General features: G+C 36.7%; 1 protein-coding gene and 1 long non-coding RNA gene across 9 annotated transcripts in view; one reads left to right on the top strand and one right to left on the bottom strand.

Annotated features, from left to right (window-relative positions):
* PDE11A (phosphodiesterase 11A) overlaps positions 1–27,511 on the top strand; it is a 135,105-nt gene that overhangs the window by 60,120 nt on the left and 47,474 nt on the right. For all 8 annotated transcript variants that reach the window (XM_083841026.1, XM_083841024.1, XM_083841023.1 and 5 more), the window contains 6 exons: positions 2,316–2,380; positions 7,091–7,226; positions 8,499–8,574; positions 10,062–10,129; positions 10,494–10,586; positions 13,934–13,984. In XM_083841026.1, the coding sequence (XP_083697152.1) occupies positions 2,316–2,380; positions 7,091–7,226; positions 8,499–8,574; positions 10,062–10,129; positions 10,494–10,586; positions 13,934–13,984 (489 nt within the window). The remainder of the gene's footprint in view (positions 1–2,315; positions 2,381–7,090; positions 7,227–8,498; positions 8,575–10,061; positions 10,130–10,493; positions 10,587–13,933; positions 13,985–27,511) is intronic.
* The window catches only part of LOC310901470, a 75,293-nt gene continuing 66,670 nt past the window's right edge, over positions 18,889–27,511 (bottom strand). Inside the window, exon 4 of the long non-coding RNA XR_014585835.1 lies at positions 18,889–24,057. This is a non-coding gene — a long non-coding RNA (uncharacterized lncRNA). The remainder of the gene's footprint in view (positions 24,058–27,511) is intronic.

The following is a 27,511-nucleotide window of genomic DNA, read 5'->3' as shown; positions in this document are numbered from 1 at the left end:
GTAAGTATGTCTGCATATCCTGCAGAAGGGCTAATATATGAGTAGTGTAGCAGCTTTTTTTTATTGTGGAGAAGTTGTTTCACACCGTATGTAAGTGCTGGTCAGCAAGAATTATTCCAGCATATAATTCTTAAATGTAAATTAGATACAGGTTGAATCTTTATCTAATACCACTTTTTGAAGGGAAACTGAAAAGTACATTTATATTTCTTTCAAGTTAACTAAAGGAATTTAATGGAATGCCTGTAAGTTGTTGGTGGATCCAACTGTGGTGTGATCCAGCAGATGACCTATGATTTGCAGTTTTCTGTGTCATGGAATTTGTCTGTACTGCAGAGCAGCTAGGACAGCTTAACTGAGAAGCAAGGCACTTCTTTGGTCTGCTTAAAAAAACAAAAAAGTGACCTGATTTGTTCTCTTTTATTTTTATTTTATCTTATTTTTTGTAGTAAAAGGAAAGAAAAGCCTTGTCTGTAGATTCATTTACATTTACCTGGAATTTATCACCTTGATGTTTTAAGGCTAAAGCCTCATTAAATAGGTGGTGCTTCCAAACAGTTTTAGAACCATACTTGTTCTTGTGATAGAAGGAAGCTTTTTACATTGAGCAGGTGAAGTGAAAACACGACTTTCAGCATTTTTGAAGTATTCTTGTTTTCTATTTTTTGTTTTTTTTTTTTTTTTTTCAATTGCTCTTTCCACTTGATCAGGGAATAATTATTTTGTTGTACAGCTCTTAAGTTGAACAGATGGAGGTAAACTATATGAAAGTATATATCAGGAATTGGATTTCATGCATCATTTTTACAAGGACTTTTGCTGGGACACTGTAAACACTGGTATTCGCAGGGTATGAGATCCTCTTTTAAGAATGTCTAACATTGTTATGATTATTGTAATCAGTAGTAAAATAAGTGGCTACCTTTACATTGGTAGCTCCATTCCATGTTTTGTGGCTATTCAGCACAATCTATCCTCCTCTCCTCCTTTCTGTTGATTTGAGAAATAGTTGACAGATTAAAATGTTTGTAATAACATTTTTTCTATTCAAGTATCTTTGGATTCACTGACTCTGTAATTGATTTGCTGCAAGGCTATGACAAGTGTAAATGATTACCAGAGAATCACAAGACTGTATGTATAGCAGACAACATTTGATTTCCTGGAGGAAAGATATGATTCTCATTTCATTTAAACTAATAGAAATTAAATACTTTCAATGGAGTATCCCTAAGTTACACTAGCATTCATAAAAGCAAGATCGAGCTTTGTATTTCATGTATATATTCTGTTACATAATTTTAATGTTTCTAGTTTTTCTCATTCTAGACCCCCCCCCCAGATTTTATAATTACAAAATATAGTTGTACTACATTCCTATTTTTGCAAGTATAATATGAATTTTATTTTTCATAGAGCAGTACACTGTGTTTGTAGCAAGCAGGCTGTGGGTGGCATTTCAATTTTTTTCTGCTCTTAGTACTATTTCTACCTCTGAACATAGAGGTTTTTTTCCAAACCACACACAATGAGTTCTTATTCCTCTGGAGCAAATCCTGAAATGTGGAAAGACAAGGTATTCAGATAAGCCTAAAAAAGGTCAATCGCTTTCTTTTTCTAAATAATCATAAATCTTAGGTTAAGTTGGAATAGAATAGCATCTTGCTGCACAATTGAGCATTTTTACAAGTGGCAAAACAATTATCTTCCTGATTCTGCCTGTTTTGGAGCAGTTATATATATATATATTTATATATTATCAAAGTGGGTCTTTATGGAGTAACTGAATGCAAAGCCATGTCTAAAATACCATCTTTCACATATCACATGAAAGACTTTTACAATACAGAACTGAAGTAGAAGGTGGATATTCATTAGCATCCAAAAATATTATCTGTGTCAAATCAGCTACTCTTAAAATGTTTCATTTGTGTGCTGTTGGCACATATGTTCAAGAAAAATAGGTTACAATTAGTACTGGAAAAAAAATCTGTTTATTTTCCTATATATAAAAACCAATGAAGTTTGGGTAAAGCTCTGTAATTCATGTTCCAAAGTTCTTTGAGGGGGAGCATACTGTTGCAGAAAATAACTTAATGAAGGAATATCAGACTATTTCATTTAGTTTTGTTTGTTTATGAACAATGCATAGTGTGTTTGAACATGAATTCTCCACTGTGGGGGAATATAGAGTTAATTTTTGTCTTACGATCACCGGATAAAAATATTATTTAAATATAGGAACTTTCCATTAATGTTTACTTGATATATCTATAATTTTAATAACAATTTTAAGTTCCTTTTTTATGTGACAGGTGGTGAAATTTACAAAATCCTTTGAGTTGTTATCTCCAAAATGCAGTGCTGATACTGAAAACAGGTTAGTGCTCATTTCTTATATGGTAATGGATTGCTTCATTTTTCACATAGTTTTAAATTTGCTTCGTCTTAGTTTTATTTTACTATGGAACTTTGGGTAGATTTGATTGAAGAATGTGAGCTTACTGTTTTTACCAGGACAAGACTCCTGTACACTTCAAATGGAAAACTGCTTGTGTCAATATTGCTATATACATACTAAAATTATATCAGTATCTCAGAGGAGAAACCAGGAAATAACTAATGCCTTTTTATTGTTGAACTTGTGGAGAACACACAAATGTCATTTTGAATGGTTAATACTGAAGTAAAAATTACAAAATTGTTTTAAAATTGTTTGTTGATCTCTTACAAAATGCCTCCTTAGAGTTGCATTGAAAGACTTCCAGTAAGATTTGATTTCTGTTCTTGTCAAGTCGGAAAACCTAAAAACCACAGAGAACATGAATTTGCTAGAAATTGTGTTCCTGTTACCCCAGACAAAATAAATGTGTATGTTTTGCTTAGCAGGATCTGTATTTAAACATTGACAAAAAGCTAACTGTAGGAAGTAATCGAGATTTCTGTGGGGTTATTGTATTAATTCCTACAAGATAATGAAAACCAGTAACAAAAGTTCACTTAAAAGCTCCTACGTACTAAAGGAGTGGATGAAGATTCAGCGTTATTGTGAGAAAGTTTCTCCTCTCTTTTGGGGCTCAAACTCAGGGATTATCTCATGAAAAAAAAAATATGTATGTAGAAAAATATGTATGCAGAAAAATCATACTGATTCTGAATACTTATTTCCCATGCAGAATGATTGCCATAAAGGTGTAATCCTAACTTCTGTCCATCCTGCTTTCCATAATTTAGCAGACTTGAAGATTACTTTGTGCTTTGCCATATGTAAGCCCTTCAAACAACATTCAAAATGTATTTATGGATTTATTCTGCTTTTAGTGCTTTACTTCTTTACCTCCAGTGTGGTAAGAAGTTACCACTTACAACATGCACATTCACCTTAGCCAAGGGCTCCAAATTGTGACAGTTCCTAATTATTAATGCTTTTCTTGGATTGATCTTAGCGTTACAAAAATAGTAGCTTTATTTTATTGTTTTTATTTTAGTATATTGTTAGTACAAGCTGATGGCGGAGTATGGGTCCACAAAGACAGACAGTGGTAGAAACTAGATCTCTTCCATGCCCTATCCACCACTGAAGGGCGATGGATTGGTGAGATAAAATGGGAAAGAAAAGCAAGTGATTAAAAACATCACGTTAAGGTTTAAATATGAATAAATAATCTGAGAATCATAAATTACTCCTTTTGACAAAAAGCTTCAGAGTAGCAATTGTTCTTTCCTTGGTCAATTAAAAGGGTGAAAATAAATTCCTTTTGTTAAGGGACAGGGGTGTGAATCAAGGGATGTGGTTGTTCTTGTTTTTCTCAAACTTGATCAGTAGCCAGATTAGTCAACACAACGTAGAGTGGTGTCAAGATAACCAAGCTGGCTCATTTCTTGTTACCATAGTTATGCTAGCATGTTACCAAAAAGCAATTTGTAGTAGCCTGCTCTGCATGTAGTCAAGTAAAGATTATTTTAACTTTGGTCTGAGGCACATGAATAAACAACCCAGTAGTCAGTGTAATAAGACTTATAAAGGTATATTTCTATGCATCTTAATGTAAAGGCTTACTTGTTTTCTTTCATTTTCCATCTAGTAGAGAGTGAAGTTGGTTTTACAAAGATCAAGTTTAGACTGACAGATATGATGTCACACTTGGATCTAGCACAGGCACAGCTTGAGTTGTTGGCACTATAGTGGTAAAATAAAGGTTATTTAGGATACAGAACAATGCCAGGAGCCCTTGACATTTGAGCATTTCTTCTAGTGAGTTTTGCCCTTTCCATTCCACATTCTACATCCCTAACTGATGGTAACATCATGAGATATTTTATGTAGGGAAGAATGGCAAGGTGACTTTCTTCATCACTACTCTAGTGAAGATAAATACAATTTCTTTGAAATTTTAGTGGAAATCCAAAGATTACAGGCTGAGAATCATTCTAGTTATAAACTTTATCTGAAGGAGAGAGAAGGTCCAAGGACAATGTATCTTTTTATGTGCTAACACGTTTTCTTGTTTGGTTTTAGAAGAAATTTAGCTTTTCCTTTGCCTTTCTTGTCTGTGCCTAATAACAGCTCACCTGTTTAGTCCTTGAATATTATAATGAATACTCGCATCTTATTTGCTGTTGGTTGTAAAGAAATACCTTGCAAGGACACACTTGCATTATTCTGTTCAGTTCAGCAGATGCCAACACACACCAGGATTGAGTTCAATTCTTATTAGTAAGATGCTCTCCTTTTTGTCAATCACATTGTTCTTGAAGAACAGTTTTGCCATATCTCTTAGTTTTTTCTCTTTGGAAAAAAAAGCCACATGACTTGTAGAAGCCTTGAGGGTTCAGTTTGGATGTACCAGTGAGAAGATGCTGTGAGCTGTATCTTTCCTGCACAGAAGTCATTTTAGCAGCTGATGTAGCTGAGATTACTATTCTGCAACCTAAGTATCAGAGTTAGAGGGAAGGTGAGCTGCCTGAGCCAGTGGGTGGGCTGCTTGCTGAGGAAAATATTTGTGCTCCCTCCCAGTTGGACAGGTACAAAGAAAGTTCTGAAATCCCTGCTACTGCTGTTTCACTGTCACCATCCCTGGGGATGACACTCACTTGTGTATTGCCTGATTCTTTGCAGTGTTTTTATGCTGTTTAAGACATCTTTTTGCTGTCTTAGTCCTAGGAGTTGAAAGGGTTCGTGTCACATTAGAGAGGATTGAAGATACTCATGACTCTGGCAGTACAACCTCCCTGCTGTCCCATGTATGTTCTGTCATCCCTATCAGGGAATATCGCTTTGGGGAAAGTCCACGAGGATGCACCTGCTTGAAGGGAGCCTGCAGCACCGCTTGGTGCTCTAGCTGGGTTTTCTTTCCTGTCTGGCATATGGTGCTGCTGCTTGTGTGTGGGCAAGACATGGGGGCAGTGGTGCACAGCTGCCTGCCTCAGTCCAGCAGCACTCGCTCGTGGCTTTCCACAGCATAGAGAAAATTGTTACTTGTAATTTTTAGAGGAGCTTTTGATTGTTCTGAGTTGCTGAGGATGGAGAGGGAGCCAGCTGTCTGTGATTTACATCAGAATTAAGCACTGATATTTCCTCCTGGTGAAAGTTGAGTGCCTCTCTCCAGAGAGCAGTTGTAAAGTACTTGCTAGGACTGGGGGAAACATAGTAGAACATGCTTCTAAAACTTCTTCCTGAAATATATCTTGGTTCTTTTACTTGAATTTATTTGCCACTTAAAATGCGTGACACTCATAATCCAGTCCTCATTTAAACTGTCTTACATTATAATGATAATATCATCCAGATTTTCAAGGTATGAATTGGGAGCTACACGTTTGAAATTAGATTTTTATCTTCAAAGATTTTTCCTTCCTCTCAAGTATATTGATGCCCTGAAATAAATCTTAAATTATACAAATAAATTTTATTACTTAACTCAAAAACATTTTACTTCAGTAAAGGTTCCTGTCAAAGTGTAACATTTATTACAGTCACTCAAAATCCTTATCCCAACTGAAAGCTGATACACTTAGATTTCTTTGTGTAAATCATTATTATTATCTTTATTTATAGCCTTTTAGGACTATTGAGTTTTCTTTCAAATAAATGACTTAGTTGAATTAGTCTCCAGAAAATTAATGCAGCCAACAAAAATCAATCCTTTCACTTTGATTGAGTCTTCCACGCATTTTACTGTGCATCCTTTATCCCTATCCATTATTTTAAGGTTTCAAACCATTGCAGTCTTTTCCATAGCTGCTCAGTGTCACTTTTTTTTCTAAGTAATGTTTCTCAGGTGCTGAAAATTCATCATTTTTCTTCTCAAAGCTAAGGTAATATGCATTTATTTATTTACACACAAATAGGTATCCTTTGCCAATGTCAAAAACCTGTTTACAGTAAGTCAATGAGAATTTTCCTGTGGATTGGATGAGGACTTGAAAACTGTGTCTACAGAGACCTTAAGCATAAGCTGTGGTGAAGTCTGGTGTGTCAAGCCCATAATTCTGGTGTCTTATGCTTGTTTACTGACATTCACAGCTCGTATATCTACCAGAATCCACCTACTGTAACACACTTGCTTTATTGATTTCAAGACTTATTTAATGATCTCTTCCTCAGCCACTCTGATCCAGCACTCTGGACCAAATAAAAAATAAACAAGACATTTCAGATGACCAAAAAAAAAATCATTGGAAGTATGGATTTTAAATAACCCAAGTTATCAGCCTAATTTGAAAAATTAAAATCTGAAATTTTGTTTTCAACTAGCTCTACAGAAAACTTGAGAACTGTTTTCTTTTGATGAGCAGAAACGTGGAATGTAATCCTGCTCTTGATTCATATGTCAATGCATTTTATTATTAAATGTATTTATTTTACATAAGAGGTCAATGCTATTTTCAGTAGAAAGAACTGTGTAAAGGAGAGAATTTTTTGGTGTACTGTTCAAATAGATACCAAGTTATTGTTTCATAGATAATGCTCAGTAACCATTAATAGCTGTGAACAATTCTGCTGTTCCTATGAATATGCCTGTAAGACATTCTCAACTTTCAAGCAATGTTGTCTATTATTTTCTTCTCTTCCTATGCCTTTTGATAGTTTCAAAGACAGTGTGGAGAAATCATCATCTTACTCTGACTGGCTAATAAATAATAGCATTGCTGAACTTGTAGCTTCCACGGGTCTCCCAGTGAATATCAGCGACGCTTATCAGGATCCCCGCTTTGATGCTGAAGTAAGAGAGTTTTGGAAATGTAAATATACTTTGTATTTTTGGCATTGCTGTTATTATAGTAAAGTTTTATAGTTAGAGCCAAGTGGCTGTAAAGTGTGCATATTGTTTTTGAATTATTTTTCCTTGCTGTATGTCCTCCTGCTGGTCTGCTGGTGTTGACATGGCTTTATACAGTAAAAACAGGTCATAGAATTAGTGTATGAATATAGGCAGTTACTAGTCTGCTTGTGATTTTTTTTTTAATTTAAGCAACGCTTTCCACTGCCAAAGTGCTTTGAGATTGAGGCAAACTGATTTTTTATTGCTGAAAATTCTTCTGTTGTTGTTTGGTGTCAGCAATATCGTCATTGTTAGCTGTTGGGGTGACTGAAACTGTACACAGTGTGAACAGAACCAGTATCTAAAGAGATAAATGTTGTGATCTAACTTAGACAACTGCCCTTTTAATTTCATAATTTGCACAAAACAAATACACACAATGAACTTGTTCTTTTCACACGATGCTTATCACTCCTAATAAATGCTCCACGTGTATCCTAACGTGTTCATTCCAGTCACAGTTTGGAAGATACAGATGCAGATAAAAATGTGTGTATGCATGCCCCTAAGTAAATGTTAGAGGCATAGGGAAGGACAGTCATCACTGCATTCTGTCCAGTGAAGCAGTATTACTGTGGGAGACTTTGCCAGCAGTTGGGCAGCTCATTAATCAGTGGGCAGTCTTGGTCAGCAAGCTTGCCACTACTACAATAAGCGTGCTTGGAAGTGTTTCATGCAAGAGTTTCCTTGGTTCCAGTTTTATTGTGTATGTCATTATAGGTAATAGCTCTCACACCAGCAGAATTTGTCAAAACAAGAAAAATAAAAGGGGCTAGCTGTAAAAATACATGGGAAAAAATGTGTTGATGCTAATTTATTCAGAATTTCAAAAAGTACATTTAACGCCTGGGGTCAATCTCTTGCCAGAGAGATATGCTGAAATAAAGCACATCAATTCTTGATATGTTCGCAGTTGTACTTTTAATATGTTATGTCCTGAATAATTCACCCATCTCATATCTGTTTCACAGTTAGTCCGTTCAAAGTTAGAAGTGCTACCCAATTTGTAAACAGAATATAATAACTTAATAAAAAGGGCAGCAATTTTTTTCTGTTAGTGGATTCATGTGAAAATTTTATTCTTAAACTCAGTTATTGCAATGAATTATTTCTACAGAAAGTCAAGTGTAGTAAAGGAGGAGCATAATGGAAGCTCTCATTTCTATGTTTTAGGCTGACCAGATTTCTGGCTTTCACATAAGGTCTGTTCTGTGTGTTCCTATATGGAATAGCAACCACCAAATAATCGGTAAGGCCTTCTGAAGAGCTTCCCCAATTTTTGTGCTAATGTGAATTTAATTCTGTCTTTTTAATTCTGTGTTCCTTTTTCTTCTTTTTCCCAGCTGAATATTGTTAAGAAGTTACGGTACCTAGGATGCATGCTAAGTATCCAAGAAGGGATGTTTTGACTTGGATACTGTATGGACTTTTTCAGCTTTCCCACTGTGTTATTGTTAAGTTATATATTGTATTGAAACTTGAATACAAAATTAGATTAAAATTAAAATGCTAACACTATTAGTGAAAAAATGTTCCATAAGTTTTGATACTTTTTGACAGTCTGCCTTTTTTTGTGTACAACTCAGGCAACTGTTTCTTCAGTCCAGCAAGGTGGTCATTTCCCTCTTTAATGATAAAATACATGGTCAGGGCCAACTTACTGGAGAGACTGTGGCAGCTGTCAGGGTTGCCTGTGGCGGTGGTGTGGGCTGGATCAGGACATTGCAAGGTTTTATTGCCTGTTTGATAGGATGCTTCTCAGCGATGATGCACCTGCATTGACCCTGTATTATTACTGGCTTTTGCCCCAAAAAGGAGCACCATTTATAAATAAGTGCCAGGTTTCCTCTGTAACTTTCCACAGAAGAATTCAAGTCAAAACTATAGCAATTTAAATCTGCAAGAGCAAGACCTGTGTGTTGTGGCTGTTGGCTAGAGCTGAAATTGGTAGTGCTTTGCTGAAGGTGCTCAGTGCCATGCAGGATCAGGATCTTTGAACTTAATCAGCAGAGGTGACCTGGGAAAAAATCCTTTTAAAAATATGGCTCGTTGTGAAGTTTACCTTAAAGAAGTAGAAGAAAAACTCAACCCTCTATTGCTGACAGCTTTTAGTGGTTTTCTAAGGGCATACTGTAGCTAAATGAAACAGAAATGGTTTGTTGCAGTATAACTCAGTATTAGTTCAGTTAGAGCCAAGAACTTTGAACACTTTTTCAAGTGGTTTAAGGAATGTCATTTTTTTAATTATTCAATAAATTCATGGACCAGTCATGAAAAAATAATTTTTTAAAAAAATGACTTATATACCCAGGTGATGCCAAATTAGCTAATATTTAGGAATGAAGATACTACTCTGGCAAATTATGTAAGTAACTTCAAATTGCTAGGACAAGTTACCTGATTCTGTTTGCCAAGTCCTTAAGTGCTTTCTCAAAGAGATCTTTAACCTTTTGTGAAAGGCATCGTCAGTCACTTTGTTTAGATCTCCAATATTATACTTACAGGGCAAAGAGTAAGAGTTGAAAATAATAAACTGAGCCCTGGTAACAAAAGTCAGACTTTCACATATCAATGTGAAATGTTTTGTATCAATGCTTAATGTTTTTCGTAATAAATATTTTCAATTTTGCTTTTCAGTTTGAAAAAAATGTTAGAAAAAATGTTAGTAATGAATAGAATATTCTGCCTTATGAATTAATGAATAAAGATTGTAATTCATATTTACACTTTCTAAAGGGGTAGCTCAAGTGCTGAACAGGCTTGATGGGAAACCCTTTGATGACGCTGACCAGCGACTGTTTGAGGTAAGAGGCATTCTGTTTTGTAGCAGTAACAATTCTTCAGCAGAATTTGGTATTTCTGGGTAGTGCTACTTCAGCCTACTTTAGGGAGGTGGGAATAAGTTGTCTGTATTTGCGGTTTACCATTAGTTCTCAGAAGCTCTCAATAAGGTTGCATCCTAATCAAAACATTTCTCGCATCTGATCTTTCTCATCTTTTTGAGGCCAGTGACTTGCATGCATTCTCAAGGTAACCTGTCTAAACATAATTATTGCTAATATTTCCATGTACTTCCTTTTCAGTTGTTAAGTATTCATCTTTGTGTTTGTATTATAACAGAATGTAAATTGATTTCTTTTTCTCCCCTCTCCCCTTCTCTCATTTTAGGCTTTTGTTATTTTTTGCGGCCTCGGCATCAACAATACAATTATGTATGACCAAGTGAAGAAATCCTGGGCGAAACAGTCTGTGGCTCTTGATGTACGTGTACATCTTAGTGAAACTTATCGCTCACAAGTGTCACATGTAAAGAAAGCTACTGCTTCTGAATTTCTTGTAGTTAGCATAATTTTCTATATATCTACCTCTGCACCTGAGAGCAGTTTCTTATGGTAATGCTGAAGCAGAATTTCCTCAGAGTACACTTAGCTGGGGAACTCATGCAAAACTCTAAGTAATTTTGAACCCATCTTTCACATTTGATTTCAAACCCATGCTTTTTGTTTTTTTTTTGTTTGTTTGTTAATGTTAGGAGGGGATAGTGATAACAAACCAATTTCTTACAGATGTAGATGTAGGAATGAGTCTAGATGTTACATTTATTTTCCTGTTCATCAGTAACTGAAAATTTCTTAAATTTGATATTTTACATAGCCTGCTGTCATTTTTTTTTCTAGTGCCATAAAGTGTAAATGAATAGTACTGTGAACAGGGAAAAAAAATTGATCATCGTAGGTTTTTCAAAAGCAACACCTGCTGAACCCTTATCAGATATGGCTCACTAGAATAAAGTCAGAGCGGGATCTCTAGCAGCTCAGTAAGCTCTGATGTGGGTCAAAGCAAATACATAATGCAAGGTACCTGGCGTTCCAGCACACTGCCTGTCTATATAAAATGCATATAGAGTAGCAAAATGGATAAAAAGGTTTCTCTTTTTTTTTTTTTTTACCCCCCATCTTTGTAGGAGCTACTTTCCTTGTGTTTTTTCCCTATTCATAAAGAATAAAACCTACCAACTCCAGTAAAACAAACTCTAAAAATTCAAAAAATGATGGCTATTTAAAGTCTTATAAGCTAATTCAACAATAAAGTACTATTCTCTATTATATTCTGAAGTTTTTATGCATAAGTATATTGAAAATAATCTTGGTGAGAACAAAGCTTTGAACTTTGAGGATAGATTTGTAGATTTACATTATCCCTGCTAAATCAATAATGGAGGATGGTTTGAATTAAATTCAAAATCTTTTTAAAGGCATTATGCAAGACTGATATTTTTTTTAAAACATTGTTTTAATGAAATGGTAACATTGCTAAGATCTTAGTATTGTTATAAATTCCACATCTGATAACAGAAGAAAATGATCTAGATATCCCTGATGTGTGCACACTAACTGTAGAACTCCGCTGAATTTACACAGTACCCACCATTGTGATAAGAACCACTAAAAACAGTGTTAGTCTGGATGACATCCGAATTTCTCTCTATATTAAATCAAAAATTAAACCAAACTGGATTTCTATGAAGACAGCATAATATTTTTCCTTTCCTTTAGGGTTGAAGACATTTGTCTATGTATTGGGAATCAATCCTGTAAAGCATGTAGATGTGAATTCTTTTTAAATCAATAGGACTACTCATGTTAGAAAACATTCTAATCATGAGAAGCACTTTGATTATTCCTATTTATTTATTCACTTTGGAGGAAAAATGAAAAACTTTCCTATTTGGGCCTTCAGCAAGATTCCTTATTCTTTACATATCATAGTCTTGAATTACTGTAAGCCTTCATATGCTGCAGTTATTTGTGCAATATTACAGCTTAGACTGAATGTTCTCCCTCGTAAGAAAAACAAGCAGTGCCAGCTTTCACACTTAGATACATAGATATGAAAGTTAACACAGAAATTTATTTACTACTGAAACCAAGGATATTTAAATTTCTTGCTTTAGAATACAGCTTCTTTCTTAGATCTAAAAAAGACTAATAGTCATACAGCTTGAATGTAGATTATACATTTGATAAATGGCCCCTATGCTTCAGTGAAGAGTAATTCTATCTATAAATGAGCAACAACTCACAATAATATTTGTGTAAAGTGATTGAAGGCATAGCAGAGAAATACTGAACAAAAGAATGGTATATGCTGAAGGGCTGTGAATCCATTTTTCAGTAATAGATTATTTTATTACTATTTATGTACTTAGCTAGGATGACAGAGTGGCATTTCGAGATGACATTGATATCAGACATAAAATAAATCAATTTGATTTGTACTATGAAAATATTCTTATCCAAATATACAGATTAGAATTCTTGTAAGACTGACTAATAAATAGAAAACCTATATGTAAATAAATGATGGGGATAGGTTGACAGTAGGGTGCCACATGGTTCTAAACAGGTTGCTGTCTCACACATTAAGGATTCAAAATTGCATATAATTAAAGTTAGAATAATGAAAATTAGGAAGGACTATACAAATCTATAGGAATATGAGTTCAGATAAAGGAGAAGCTTGACAAGAATGTCAGTATTAAGTGCAATCTGTCATAGCAGAAAACAATTTTTACTTATCTTAGATTTCTGACAAACTACAATAGGGTTGGATAGCAAACTAGATGCTCTTTGAGAAAAGATGTTATATACATATTGAAAGTAAAACATGGGACAGAAGTAAATTGGCATTTATTTATTCTTCCATAGTGTGGGGATGATTTCCAGTTAGTAAAAGAGAACGCCTTTATAACTGATATGAGTAAATACATCTTGGACTTACTGCCACAAGGTATTGCAAGCCAAGGGCATTTGAAATAGAGTAGATTTTAAGACGAAAAATTGATGAAAAATATTTCTAATTTTGAAATTAATAACAAAGCTTTAGTACACAAGCAGCCCATGTGTTGCTGTGGAGTGAGGAGGGCCTGTCCTTGCTAGGAATGCTCTGTGTGTGCAAGCTTGCTTGTGGACTAGCACCTTGTCCCATGCACAGTCAGACCTCAGTCGATCCAGCATACAGGATTAGCTTTTGCACCTTCTGGAGTGCTTGTTCAATGCTAGTATCTTCATATAAGGATATAATGTATTCCATGTAAATGTATGCATACTTTTAGGTAATAACTCTAGGTGTGTGTTACTTTGTGTGTTATGTTTGATGCTTTCGTCTCCAGAATGGTAATGGAGAGAATGTCAGGCATAGCATAGAGGTGCTAATTTGCATGTGCTGACATGCTATTAGCAGAGGCATTAAAGCTCTACAGTATAGCAAAAGGCATTATTTAAAGGCTATATACCTACAATTTTTTTAATTAAGTTATTTCTCTTTTAATTGTAGAATTCCAGAAGAACTATGTAAGAGCAGTTATAATATTCAATTACTTACTGGCCATGGTTACCTGTAAAACTACTTGCAACATAAGTGCCAAATGTATACACGATAATGTGTAACTAGTTATTATAAAGTGACATTCAGAACTGAATTATCATGCATAAATATTAATTAAATTTGTTTTAAAAATCATTGATAAGACTGCTGTACGGAGCCCTATTATTTCTACTTGTCAGGTCTGAAAAAAAAAATTTAATCTTTTTTTTTTCCTGGGACAGGTGTTATCTTATCATGCAACTTGTTCAAAGGCAGAAGTGGATAAATTTAAGGTAAGAATTTATGGTCTTGGTTATTTCTGAGAATATAACAGTAAATTAAAGTGCGTGCAGATTAAAGTTTTACTTTACAGTAAGCAGAAAATAATTAGCAATGTTTTATGGAGAATGTATTACATGTTAGGCTGTTATGCAAGAAAGGTAGAAAAAAATCTTTGAAAAAGATGAAAGAGCTGCAGTGATGGGTGCGGAGCAGCTTTTCATTTTAGAAACCACAAATGACTAAAATGACGACTATAACCTAGAACTGCTTAAACTAAGCTGAGATATTTTTTCAGAAGAGTATTTCTCTCCTATATCTAGGTGTCTTGCTTTCAATTCCTGACAAAAAAGAGTGCCAGGTAGTCTTTGTTCATGCTTCACACCAATGACTGCTTTTTTTCTTTATATAAAAAAAAAAAAAAAAAAAGAAAGAAAGAACCAGCTTGTCTTATGGGCGATCAACAGAGGGCTCATCCCTAGAGAAGGCAGTCTATCCATGGGATGAAATTGCTCCCATCTTCCCCGTTGCAGGGCTCTGGCAGCTGATCTGCCTGCCAAGGTCTCCTGGGGCATCCTGCCTTGAAATCTCTGTTCTTTTCACTGTTTATTATATTGTTATATTTTGTGTAAGCCCTATGTTATATTAGGGTCATCTTGTAGACTTGACTGGCTAGTAAACAATTTCTCCCTTTGGAGGTGTTTGGGGCTAAAGTGTCCCCTTTCCTTTTGGTGATTTATTGTCACATGCCGGTGGAAATGTCTGTTATGATTTACCTACGTTCTGGTTCAGTCAGAACAGGAATAAACACCCTTTATAGAAACATCTGAATGAGAGTAATGCCAGTAGTTCACTACTGGCTTAACTGACATGGGACCTAACAGCAATTAGTGACTTTGGAGTGACAATACATTTCAGATGACAGCTTTTCAACATTTTATCTCTAAGCATGCAGGAACTGCACACCAAGAGCTTAGAAATAATTACATATTCTTCCTGCTAGTTCAAGCTGTTTATTTCTGTCTTTGCCATCTTATTTCTTTATAGCCTTAATAAAGTGGCTTTCCAAAATTTTTATTTGCCCAAAGTCTCAGGAATATTCTGATACGAAGCAAAAAATTGCAAGTATATTTGTACTTGCTCTATCTTTTAGCAATGAATTAATAGTATTGCATTACAGAAAGCCTGCCAAGATTAAAGTTCACTTTTACTTGAAATTTTGTCAATAACTTCCTACTGTTATTGGATGAATTCACAAACTCTTATTATATACCTGGTATGTTTTTAAGAATTAAAGTTCATTACCATGAGCAAGTTCCATGAAGTAAATAACACTTATTTCAGTTGCTACTAATCCTGTTTGAGAATTAATAGAACAACAACAACAAGTAAGAAAACAGTAAGAAAATTTGCAGTAAAGCTTTTGGTATTCATTAGCGCTTACACTAGCAGGCACACATTTTTCTGGAGGCCAGCGTGGGCAGGTGTGGTGCTGCTGGCCCGGAGCGGCCACCCGCTGGGTCTGCTGCCAGCGCCCAGGCAAGTGGGAATGGAAGGTGCATGCTCGTCACCCAGAGAGCTCATTTTAGCGGTGAGGGAGGGGGCTCAGCCCTCCAGGCAGACACAAGCAGTATGGCAGAGATCTGGATTCAGAGCCTGAGCAAATCCCTTAGTCTTTGCAGGTAACAGTCTGGGCCTAGGGAAGGTAATGGGAGGTTTGCCATTGATTTTAGTAAGCCAGGGATGTCTGTCTGTGGTTTCATTTGGCATCTGTAAAATTGCAAAGCGGTGATCTCCATCACACCCTCCATCCATTTACTCATGGTAGTCAGTCTTTTGCACTGTGTTTTGATAGAACAAGATCTCTTGAAAAAAAATATATTAAAATTTAAGCTCCTGTCCTCTTTTTATGCCAGTTTAAAATGTATTTTAAGTTTGTACCAACTTTTGAGTTGGTGTGCAGTATAAAACAGGCCCTTTTTTTCCTGAAAAGTTCAGTTTTTAAGATGAGGAAAGACATGTGGAAGCTTAATTGATGGAGTTTCAACAACAGCCAATTGAATCAGGATTATTAATCAGAACTAATTGTGGCATGCCTACCATTATTCCTCTACTGGGGATACGCACTGTACTTCCCGGTTATAAGAAAGAGGATGTTTTCTGAGATGTATGGAATTAAAATAAGAGTAATGAATACACACAATTTATAGTATTCTACATAGACTTTCCATTGCTAGATTATTTTGCTACCAAATATTTTTCAACCTTGATTTTAAATTTAAATTATGATGGCTTCCTTAAAAAATAAAAATAAATAAAAAAATCATCAGATATGCTGCTAAATTCTTCTAAACTACATAATATTTTAATTTTTCTGGCATTTTGCTGCATTACTATGATAGGTAGATTTGTGATACCATTGCTGTAGATCTAGGAAGAAAAATTAATTTTTTTTTTGTGAGCATTTGCAAGTAAAACAACAAAAATCTACCTTGAAGGAAAACATTTATTACGTATCTGAGAATGACTGTCTGATATCTGAGCCTGATTTATCACTACACTTCTTCTCGCTTGCATCTACACAACTGCATTAAACTGGCACTGAATTTTGGCAGGATAAACTAAGGTAATGCACCAATGAATCATACCCATATCAATATCATTTTTTTTGAAAAGTTAGAAATATGTATGATTTTTAAAAACTGGCAACTCAGTCCTCTCTTGTATTTTAAACTTGGAAATGACAGAATTTTTTATTTTATTACGTACTAGTGCTACTGGTTAGCTATAAGCATTTGTAGTATTGGAATAGAAAGATCTAGGACTAGTGAAGTCTGATTGATGCTATCCTATAGCATTGTCCTGCAGTGCCAGGTTTCTTCTCATTGAAATGCAGACTCTCCAAGCCTAAAAATAGCTATCCTTTAGGCAAATATAGAAAGCCAAGCTACATGAGTAAAGAATGCAGAATTGTGTAGGACAGGATATTTATAGCAAGAGTTACTGGCTTCTGAGACAGTAATGAACAAGTCCTGTGACTTAAACAGCAAGCAGTCCCACAAACACACATCACCTTTAAATTTAACGTAGTTTCCAAAGAGAATATGTAAACACTGTCCTATTATGGGTAACATACAAGAAGCTATTTTAAAAAAGCTAACCTAATTGTGCAGCTGTGAATGGTATAAGCCAGATCAATATTTAATGACTATGATGCATTATTTATAGCCCTGTGAGAGATTCCCTTTTTTAGGTCAAACAGCACACAGGAGAGCTACACAACAGAAAATAATGTATTACCTGCTTTACAGAGGCTTCGATTCCAAATGTATCATTAATAACAATCCCTGTATTTCTCAATTGCATAGCCTGAGGTGTGGCTAGTTAAGACTTACCTTCGCATGGGTAGGCTTTTGTATGTCTCTCAAAAATACAGAGATTAACTGAGTAAAGATGAAGAGATGAACCAAAAAGAGAAACCACCTTTAAGACTGCTACTGTATATGACAACGTAAACAGTTGAATACATGAAAAATGACAGATTTAAGTGAATTTGATACCAGGAGTGCACTACATGTATAAGATGAAGTGAATCTGCATTTGTCATACATTGTGTCATTACAATTTTTACACCCACCATTAAAAGTAGAACAGTGGCAACACAATGAGAAATATAATTTTATGTATCAATTTTATCTCCAGTCTCTGTAAGGAGGGGGAAAGCATTCCTAGACTATATTATTCTCTGTTGTGTCATCATCTTTCAATTTAGAACTATTTTAGTTACTTTTATGTTGTGGTAATTAAATCATTTGTAGTGGTTTATAATAATTGCATTATAGTCTTACTTGGTAATTAAACTTAAGAAAGACAAGTTGCCCTTTGTTTTGGACCACTTATGAACTATTAACAGTGTTTATATACGTATAGCTGGAAGATGAGATTTTTCACACTTGGCTGTGTAGGTGACACTGTTTCAAACTGCCGGGCAGCACGGATTTAACAAGGACCGCAGGCATGTAGGCGCGCTGCAAAGTCAGTATGGCAAACTGTGGTCCCAGCCACGCATACGGTGAAGCACATACGGTTCTTTGAGCTCCAAACCTCTCTGTAAGTGCATGAAGTTATTCACACATTTAAGTAGCTTTAAGGTTGTCCCTAAGACCAGTCACACAGACTCTTTGACTCCTCTTTGCTGTCACAGGAGGGACTGTGCTGACACCAAGCTGTTCCCCAGTGTTATTCCAGCAGTTCAGGTTTCCCTGAGCATAGTGGCAATGGGGAAAAAAAGGGGAAATCTAGAGGGCAAACAAGGCTGAAGTGTTAATATCAAGCTGTGTCCCCCTTCCCTTTTGAGAAACACTCCTGCACAAGATGTAAAGAACAGCTTATTTTTCTCTGCTTTTCCGCATGCACTGCCTACGTAAGACAAGACCTACAGCATCATGTTGAGAGCTTCATAATTCATGAAACTGAGATCATTATTGTATTACATGATTTCTTACCCTTCTACATGTGCCTATGTCTTCAGTTGTCACGGAAACAAGAAGTCAGAAATGCATTGCATATACTGAAAATGATTACAAATAAAAAATAATGATTAAAAATAAAATACTGCTATTTTATACTAGTTTCTGAAATGTGAGGCTCTCATCTGGTGACAACAGGCTAATGCTCTCTAGTTCAAAGATACGTAAAACTGGAAAATTGTTTTAAATTTCACTGAAGAGAAGGAATGGCAAGGCATGGTGAAGAGGAGGAGTAAAAGACTGCTCATGATCTTTTTTCATACAGCGTATTTAGGTTTGAGAGCATCTAATGAAATTATTTGGGGTACGGATTTTAATCTGACCAAAGACCTCCCTTCTGTAAATGTTTACTTAACTATGTGACCTATCACTGTAGATCTTAATAAGTGTAAAAAAAAAAAAAAAAAAAAAGGAGTTAACAGAAGCAAAAGGCAAATGAGGACTGTTGCACAGAGACAGTTGCCTCTGGCTTAGGCAATCTCTGATGTGCAGCTCACCAAAGCTGGGAGGAGTGTACCATGTCCATCACTCTCAGAATTAAGGTACAGGGCTTAGAAAGGACCTCTGGTCTGACAGAATACAGCCAGCCTTACGTTATTAACCAGTGCCTTCCAACAGCGTTGTTTGGAGAGGGAAAAAAAAACCCTACATTCTTTGCATCACTTTGTCACCCAGAAAAGAGACTATGCCCTTTATGCTTAAGTTGCAGAAGAATGCTCTTTGACTTCTTTGTTACTGTCATAAATCTCAGAAATTGCAGATACAGAGTCTGATGAAAACCCCTGAGTTTGCTGAATTGTTTGTTTTAGTAAGAGCTCTTTCCCTTCCTTTCTCAATCACCTGCTTCTGGAAGTATTTCCCAATCGCCCTACAAAGCTGTTCTTCAGCTCTTTTCTGCAGTCCTGGGACCTGGGACTATCAGGTGCATTTCTTCCAATGCAACAGTCCCTCTCCCAGCATGAAACCTGATCCAGTGTGATAGGACTTACTGAGAATAAGGCATATGAAAAAACACTATGACAGTTTATTGAGGGAACCTAATCTATTTTTGTTTCAATTTGTTCCATGAGGGATTATATCAGAAATAAGGGAAGTGGGACAACTTCACTGTGTCAGAGGCTTGAGAGGCACCTGCTTATGAACTACTGTTAGAGCAGTACTATCATACATCAGTGCCTACCCTAATGTTAGGGATGCTTGATAGAAAACAGTGGAATTTCTGAATTTGCTTTCTGAATTTTAAACATTTGGCTTTACTGAATTTAATTTTATAGTAGCATTGTAGTTGATCAAGATGAGATCAAATTGTTGCAAAAGGTCACTGGACAGATTTTTTTCTTTTTTTCTTTTTTCATGACCACCTTTTTATTTTTTGGTAAAAACATGGAGCTTTAGAGTAGAAGGTTCCCTTCCCTCCAGAGCAAGTGAAGTATGTGTTTTCCAGGACATTGTGGAGGGAGGGTTTGCAAGGAATAATTTAACCTGGTGAAGCTTGAGTACTGAGCTGCTCTCCAGAGGGGCTTAGACCTCTTTATTAGCTACAAAGCAGGTTAAGTGAGGTTATAGCAGTCATGAAGAGCACATCTGGCACCCCCTGCCCACCTCTGAAAACTTGCAGCCTAATTGGATAGGCTCCTTGCTCTCACACTGTTGTATCAGTGGTTCGCAGCAAGGTGCTTCTTCATGTAGTGCTTTCCCAAATACAAAGAGGGGGATAGATACAAAAACACTCCTGTTAGATATTTCAGCATTTCTGCTTTATGATTACAAAGGACGGTTATGTTTCTGTTAAAAGCCTGCATAAAACCAGTTTATTTTGAAGAGTAGGAGATAAGTAAATCCTGGTTTTGAAAATTTTTCTCTTGAGGAAAAATCATATTATGAGAGTTCAGGAAAAAGTGAGAAACCTGTGGCCTGGAAGCTAGATAAAGCCCACAATTTGATCATATACCTATGCCCAGACTTTTTTTTTTCCTGTTAGTTTGAGTTAGCACGGGTCATTAAATAAACTTGGGAAGGAATGGTCTTCCTTCAACAAGGAAGAAGTTTCAGTCTACAGATTAAGTCAGGGTAAGGGAGTCATGCAGATGTTAATAAGAAACTTTCTGTGGTAATACGTTTTACATGTGCAAAGGAAAAATGTATTTATTCGTAAGTGTCTGCTATACAGAATAATCTCTGCACATATTTGCACCGTATGTTAAAAAAAGGGGGGTTATGGGGTTAGGATTGAAAATGTGAAAAATCAATATTGATATTCTGACTGCAGAGTAAGGACATGGTAACTAGAAATATTAAGTAATGAGTACATCTAAGATCAATTTCTTCATAGTTATACTACATCTTAATTACTCCTTTTAAACACCTTGACAAGTAATAAACTTCTATTACTGAAAATAACAGAAAATTAAAAGTACCGTCATGGTCAGAATGGGTCCTTATACTACTTCGTTGTTTTTTTTTTTTTAAAAAAAGCCTTCTGAAAAGCTGAAATACATTTCAGTTGGTTTAGATTATAATAGAATTCTAGGAATTTCTGCCGTATTTCATTATTATTTTACAGTACTAAAGTATTTGAAGCAGTTTAAAATATTGCTGACTGCCTTAGATAGTGGCTGCTTTTCAGTTTCTTAGTAATTACACATACTAGTACAGTGATACTTCAACAACAGAAATTTTCTTCAGAGGAGTGAGCAATAAACTTGGTTATTAATTTGCCTGTACTAAAAAAAAGTGTGCTGCTACTGTGCTGCTCTCAACTAGTATATTTGTTATTGAAATGGGAACTTTCTTATCTTTTGCGTATATTTTCCTATCCAAAACCACGGTTGGTCCAGGACTTGATAATGCTTAGATAGGCAAATTAGAAATAGCAGTTGTTGGGGACATAGCATTGTTCCAACTGAAGGTGAAATGATTCATTCTCCAACAGACTTGTTGTCTGTCCTTCAATCTGATCGGCCATCATACCCGACAAGATTCTCTTGTCAAGTGGAAAGCACTGAGGAATAAATACAGTTCAACATTGCTACAGTGTTTAGCCAACAACCATGCAAAAAGTGATAAGGCTAGAATACGTTTAAAGTGTCATGCAAGGCTGAGGAATATCTGAAGAATTGTTTTTAAAAAATCAACACTTGTGAAATGATAAAGCAGCATGCTTTGGTCCATGACAGATTTGGGAATTTATATTTGGAAAGATTTCCAGTCAGGAAGAAAAATCTATCTAGCAAAGACTCGTGCACTTAAATTGCAACAGAATAATTAAAAACTGAGATACTTCATTGAAAGATGCTACTTTAGCAGGTCTTCACTGTGGGTTTGTAATGGTTCTTTCACTGTCTACAAGGGGTGAGTTATTCCCACACAGTTAATATACATCCCTGTGGAGGAAAGAATTCTTCAAAGAAATGCAGAAAAAAAAAGTATAAAATTTCAATAATATTTTTGAATAATAATTTCATTTAACTGAGCTTAGATTCTTTTTGTAGCTTAGATTCCTTTTTGAAGTTATAGCTGGGAATTTTCTGATTGAAAAATCAAGTTGTTTTTCACCAAGCTTTATTTGGATAGAAATTTAATGTTTTGCATTAATATTATCAAAATTGATTTTAAAATGGAACAAGTTCCCTAATAGCAATACTGATTTTTGAAACCAGGATGGAATCATTCATTTTCCCCCCAGCATGTACCCTACAAAAAGACAGAACGCTTTTCTTTATTTCTGCCTGGATACTGTGTTCTGGCTGCAAACAGCTGTTTGTCATAAATGTTTGCTGGTATTGATTTTAAATTATTAATGGTAACATTTCTGTAGGCATTTAAAAAATATTTTACAAAAGGAAAAATAAATGTCCTTCAAAGAAAGAAGGCAGTGCCCTTAAAAGGCCTTTTACATTGCCAACTGGTTCACATTTAGAACTAGAATCTTTTTATAATTAAAGCCCTAGAAAGTGAGGGATGAGAGAGAGCTGAGAAACGTTTTTCTGAGATGAGTCTGTTTGGCCACTGGGTGCCATCCTTGCTCCACTTTAAGTCTGAGCATTTAGTGTTTTTGTTAGGCTGTAAAATCCTGGAAAAGGTAATACCAGTGCAATTTCACAGCATCGTAACGTTTGTGTGTGTGCATGTAGTGGAATATGTTAGCAGCACGGACAGCGTGTCCTTCTTGAATGAGTCACAGAAAGAACTGGGAGAAATATCCTGACAGGTTCAGCCATGTTATGTCCACAGCAATATCCAGCATATTTTTTTTTTTTGCCATCCTCCATCAGCTCATATAGAGCACGACAGTGCTGGAAGACCAGATCCTGCACACAAGCATGTGAGAGGCTGTGTTCTGTGCAGTATTAATTTAGGCTCTGGGACTATTTGAAAAGAAAAAATGCATGGATGCACAGTTGTTTCCTAAATAGGTTCATATTTGGTGTGTGTGGATCTGTGTCATCCAAGCAAAACTATATCTAGCATATATTATGTTTAAAAAAAACCACTTTTGTTCATTATTTATTCTATTGCTTCATTATCTCTGGGGGATTTCTGAATTGTTTTAGTCTCAAAAATCTCGTTTTAGTCTGGGTAAAATCACAGACAGTGTACATGTATTTTCTACCAGAGAAGTTATGACAGTAGTTCTGCATTTTTATTTTTTTTAATTAAAAATGTAAACACTTAAAATGTGTGAGAAATAAGATCTAGCACTTCTTTTTTGCTCCAACTGTATGGAAAATGCACAGATTGTACCCTGGGCAAAAACAGAAAGCTGAATATTTTATGAGGCCATTTCTGTGAAGTGTTCCGTCATCTTTTGCGTTGCAACAAGCTATGCCCAGGGCTGAATGTGCACAAAAGAGCTGAGAACATCAGATATCAGTGTTTCCAGCACCTTTGTGATCCCCCTGCACGTACTGCGTTCTGTCTGGAGTACTTAAACTTAGTATAACAAACCCTGCTTTCTGTGCTGCTGTGCAGTAGTGTGTTTTACCCCAGGCATACAACAAGCTCAAGGGCATACACAGGGGGGGGAAAAAAAAAAAGGCTATTTCTATTTTAGAAATTATGCATGTATATTATTCCATATACACTACCATTAGACTGATTGCAAGTATCTGCTCATGTGTCTGCACTTCATCTGTGGTGGTGCTGGTAAGAAAAGGCTGTAAGTGGCATAACCAATGCAGTACTGTGGCAGGACCTCGTCTGTGGGTAGCGCCTGTCCCAGGGATGCGTGGCACTTACCTGGAGGAGACCCTGGTGACTGTCTCCTGGTGTGGCCCAGCAAAGCAGCCTTGGTAGGGATCCATATCCAGCTCCTTGCCCGGCCCATTTCTTGCTTGTCTGCTCATTAACTGCATCTCTGAGTCGGTGGTGGCTCAGGTGTTGGTGCAGCTTTGTACCAGGCATGGACAATCCTCAGTGTTCTTGAAAGAGTCATACAGACAGACCTTGTCACTGAGATTCACACCTCCACATCTCCGCACCTGATACAGCCTTTCCACAGCACCCTCTAAGCATACGATGAGAGGATATATTCAAAACGTTAGACAGACCAAAGGTATCTAGGAGAAAAGGAGCAATAATATCAGTCAGATATCATAGTATTGTGATAGGGGCCAGTTAATGTGTATTTGTAAGATCTTCACTGAGAATTCTATCAACAACATAAAAGAAGTATTTAAAGCTGTGTTGCAACTTTCTACCTCAAAATAGCAATAGATGAATGGCAACTTTTGTTTAAAGCTAGTTTATAAAGCTAGTAAGATCTAGGTAGTAAGTAAAGACCTGAAAAAATACAAGATTTAAGTGTCTATTTATTTTTGTTGAAAGAGCAGGATGCGTACATTTTGTATTTTCTCAGCAACAGTGTTGTGATGAGGCTGTGGGCTGTGTGTGAAGCAGAGCTTCCTGCTGCTCTGCTGGTTGGGGGCCTGGACTTGCTCTGCTGGTGGGCTCCATGGGGCCGAAGGGTGCTGTGGAGAAATGTACCTTGGTTCCAGTGAGGGAAATTGGGCTAATCCTCCTGGCTTGTTAAAGCTGTAGCAAGATGAAACTGGTTTGGGGTTGGGTGTTTGTTTTTTTTTTGGAGGATGCTGTGTTGAGCACTCCTGAGGGTGCCTGGGGAGTGATTTACAGATCCAGAATAGGAAAGGTGGATTTAGTTTTTTTTTTAAACCTGATGAGAACTAAGGAGAAAAAGATAAAGATGAAACATTTAAAGACAATCACTGTAAGGTTCTCTATAGCTTTTCTGTAAATGTATGTTGAAAGTTTGAAGGCATTTTCAGCATTACTTACTGTCTGCCTAGCACTAGTCTGCTATGGCTGTCACTCTAGCAGATTTGAAATAGGAATTTCTCCCCAGCTGAGTAGTAGCCCACTCACACTTGCTTACCACCATTCACCAGTTCTGCCAGTCTGATTTGTCACAGGTGCTTAACAAGAAAACCTCAGTGGCCATCAGGAATGCCATCCAGTGCCACTGCTGAGTGCTCTGGCAGCACTGCCGTGGCCCATGAGCAGTGCTCCTGTGGATCGTGACAAAGTGCTGGGGTGTTTTGTGCTGCCTGAGTAGGCTGGGACAGAAGAACTAGTGTAATACCAGTTCACACGCTATTGTGGCACTGGTGGTTTTGTTTGTTTTATTGTTTTGTTTTCTTGTGGCTTTTTTTTTTTTTTACTCTCTTCTTGGCAACGCCTTCACTTCTCCCTTGTGTCTTCACACTGTGCGTGTTCTGCTGGGAATTGCAGGGCACGAATTGGGCTGTTTGCCACCAAAAAAACTGGTTCCTCCCTGCTTCTTCACATCTTCTGTGAAGAGAACCCTGACCCTGTTCCTTCCACCCTTAATCAGGCTTTTTCCTCTCCTGAGTCTTCAAGGAAACAAACAGAGCCTTCCTTTCACATTCCTAGGTCGTCTTGTGGAGGAGAAGGCTGCCTTGTATCCCTCTGCACTCACCCTCCCAAATTTATAGGCACGAGGGGATCAGTGCTCATTACCCATTCTGCTCTTCATGGAGCAACAAAGCTGACTCTGCCTACCAAAACCAAGTAGGGCTGCTGTGGGAAATGGCAGCCTTGCATGCCTGACACTTATTTTGTATCACAGAGAAATATTTGCCCTAGGTTTGGTGCTAGTGTTTGTTTAAAATTCTGGGACGGAGACTGAATAGACCCTTTTGTATGAGCTTCTCATCTGCACCAATGGTCATAAAAAGTCGACAGTTGCTAGCCTGTAGTATGTGACACACTGGCTATTTTCTAATCACCATACGCCAAAAGGACGTGAACACTCCCCTGCGCGCCTCGGGAGATCATTGTGTACAATGTGTATGCCCTGTAAAACTCCAGTCCTGGGCTGCTGTGGTTATGTACTTTGGCCTTAAGAATAATAGATACTCAGACCATTAATTGCTTTTATTTTATGTGTCTGTTCTTTTAAAACAGAATTTTCTTGTTGCTTTTATAGGCTGTCATATATTTTGTTTCTATGTGCTAAGAAATAACTGTAATGCTGTGGATCAATTTTTAGCAACATAAATAATGTATTTTGTATCTTTTCCATTATAGTTTATAAGAAAATTTTAAGTGTAATATTTTTATCTTCATCAAATTCATTATTCCTTTTGATGGGTCCCAACTTGAGAAAGTAGCATGTTCAGGATTGATTGATCAGAAATACACTTCCAGCTTTTCAGCTATAGTTCTGGGCTTACGTTTGAAAATTGCTTGTGAAATGCTGTGATGACATATCTTCCCTTGTCCTTTTAAAAATAAAAGTATAAAAATACATTCTTTTCTCAGGTACATGTAGCTTTATACCAAAAAGTAAATACCATATTTTTGTCCTGAGCCCACAGTGAAGTAGATATATTTGATTTGACCATTTGCCAAACATAACTTTTTGAAACAAGACCAAATGCAGCTTGCTTTCTTCTACAATTTGTCTAAATTGCATCCTGCACTGCTAGTTTGCTAGTTGAGGACGCAGCAGTACACAGCAGTATACACTGCATGCACATGCTTGATCTGCAGGTTTCAAAGCTGAATGCAAGAGCAGCATTATTCTCAGTTTACAGATGTGGAATTCTTGACATTAAACAATGACCTTTTCCAGTAAAGGGCTCCGACACTCACTGTGGGACTTGGGGCAGAACTTGGTCATTTGCTTTTGCGATTGCAATCCGCTGCTTATCTGCTGGATTACTCTGGAAGAGCTCAACATTCAGAAGCCCTGTTCTAGGGACTGATGATATCTTTCACATCTGAACAGTTGTTAGATAAAACATTCATAGTTTCCAACAGAAACTGGGAGTTTGGTAGATCTGGTGGTGCAAAGCGAGTGTGCCAGGTCTCCACATCTCATGCTTTCATCCAACTGCCTTCAGAGCGGGCCAAAGCCCTGCTCCTGTTTCACTCTGGTCTCCAGTTCCAGTTATTTGAGTATCCCTCTGTTCAGGGAATCAAAATTTGGCAAAAGTTGTTGAAGGGCAAATAAATTATGATTTTTTTGACCCTGTTTGAGCAGAGGTCTGGACTGGCTGGTGTCGAGAGGTCCTCTCCAACCTAATGGCTCTGTGACTCCATGTGATCTCTCTCCAGAAGGCAGCAGTGATAGTCATGTTAAAAGCCCATTAGAATTAAAGTCCACAGAGGAACACACACACACACTTTGAATCTGTTCCACAGCCACTTCCCTTTACTGTAAATATTACAAGCTTTCATTTAAATGCTGCTGTCCTGCTCCTGCCGGGGTTGGTCATTGGAACAGAGGCGCTGACTCAGCGCTCTGAAGGCAGAGAGGCGCCAGCCGCAGCCTGCAGTAACAGATGGAGGCCTTTAAAACCTGGGTTGCTCTGGGCATTAAAACATCCCTGAGCTGAAACATTTGATTCTTGCCCTTTGGAGAGAATAAGAAATGTGTCAGACTGGAACATAACAGACTTTGGTCTTCCATGGCTGGGAATATGTGCGGAATTTGTCCACTACTGCTATCAACTGACTATAAAAGATACG

The sequence above is a fragment of the Anser anser genome (genome assembly GCF_964211835.1).
Source record: "Anser anser genome assembly, chromosome: 6".
NCBI lineage: Eukaryota > Metazoa > Chordata > Aves > Anseriformes > Anatidae > Anser > Anser anser.
Note: the sequence above shows the minus strand (reverse complement) of the source record. Positions and strands in the feature narration are given on the sequence as shown.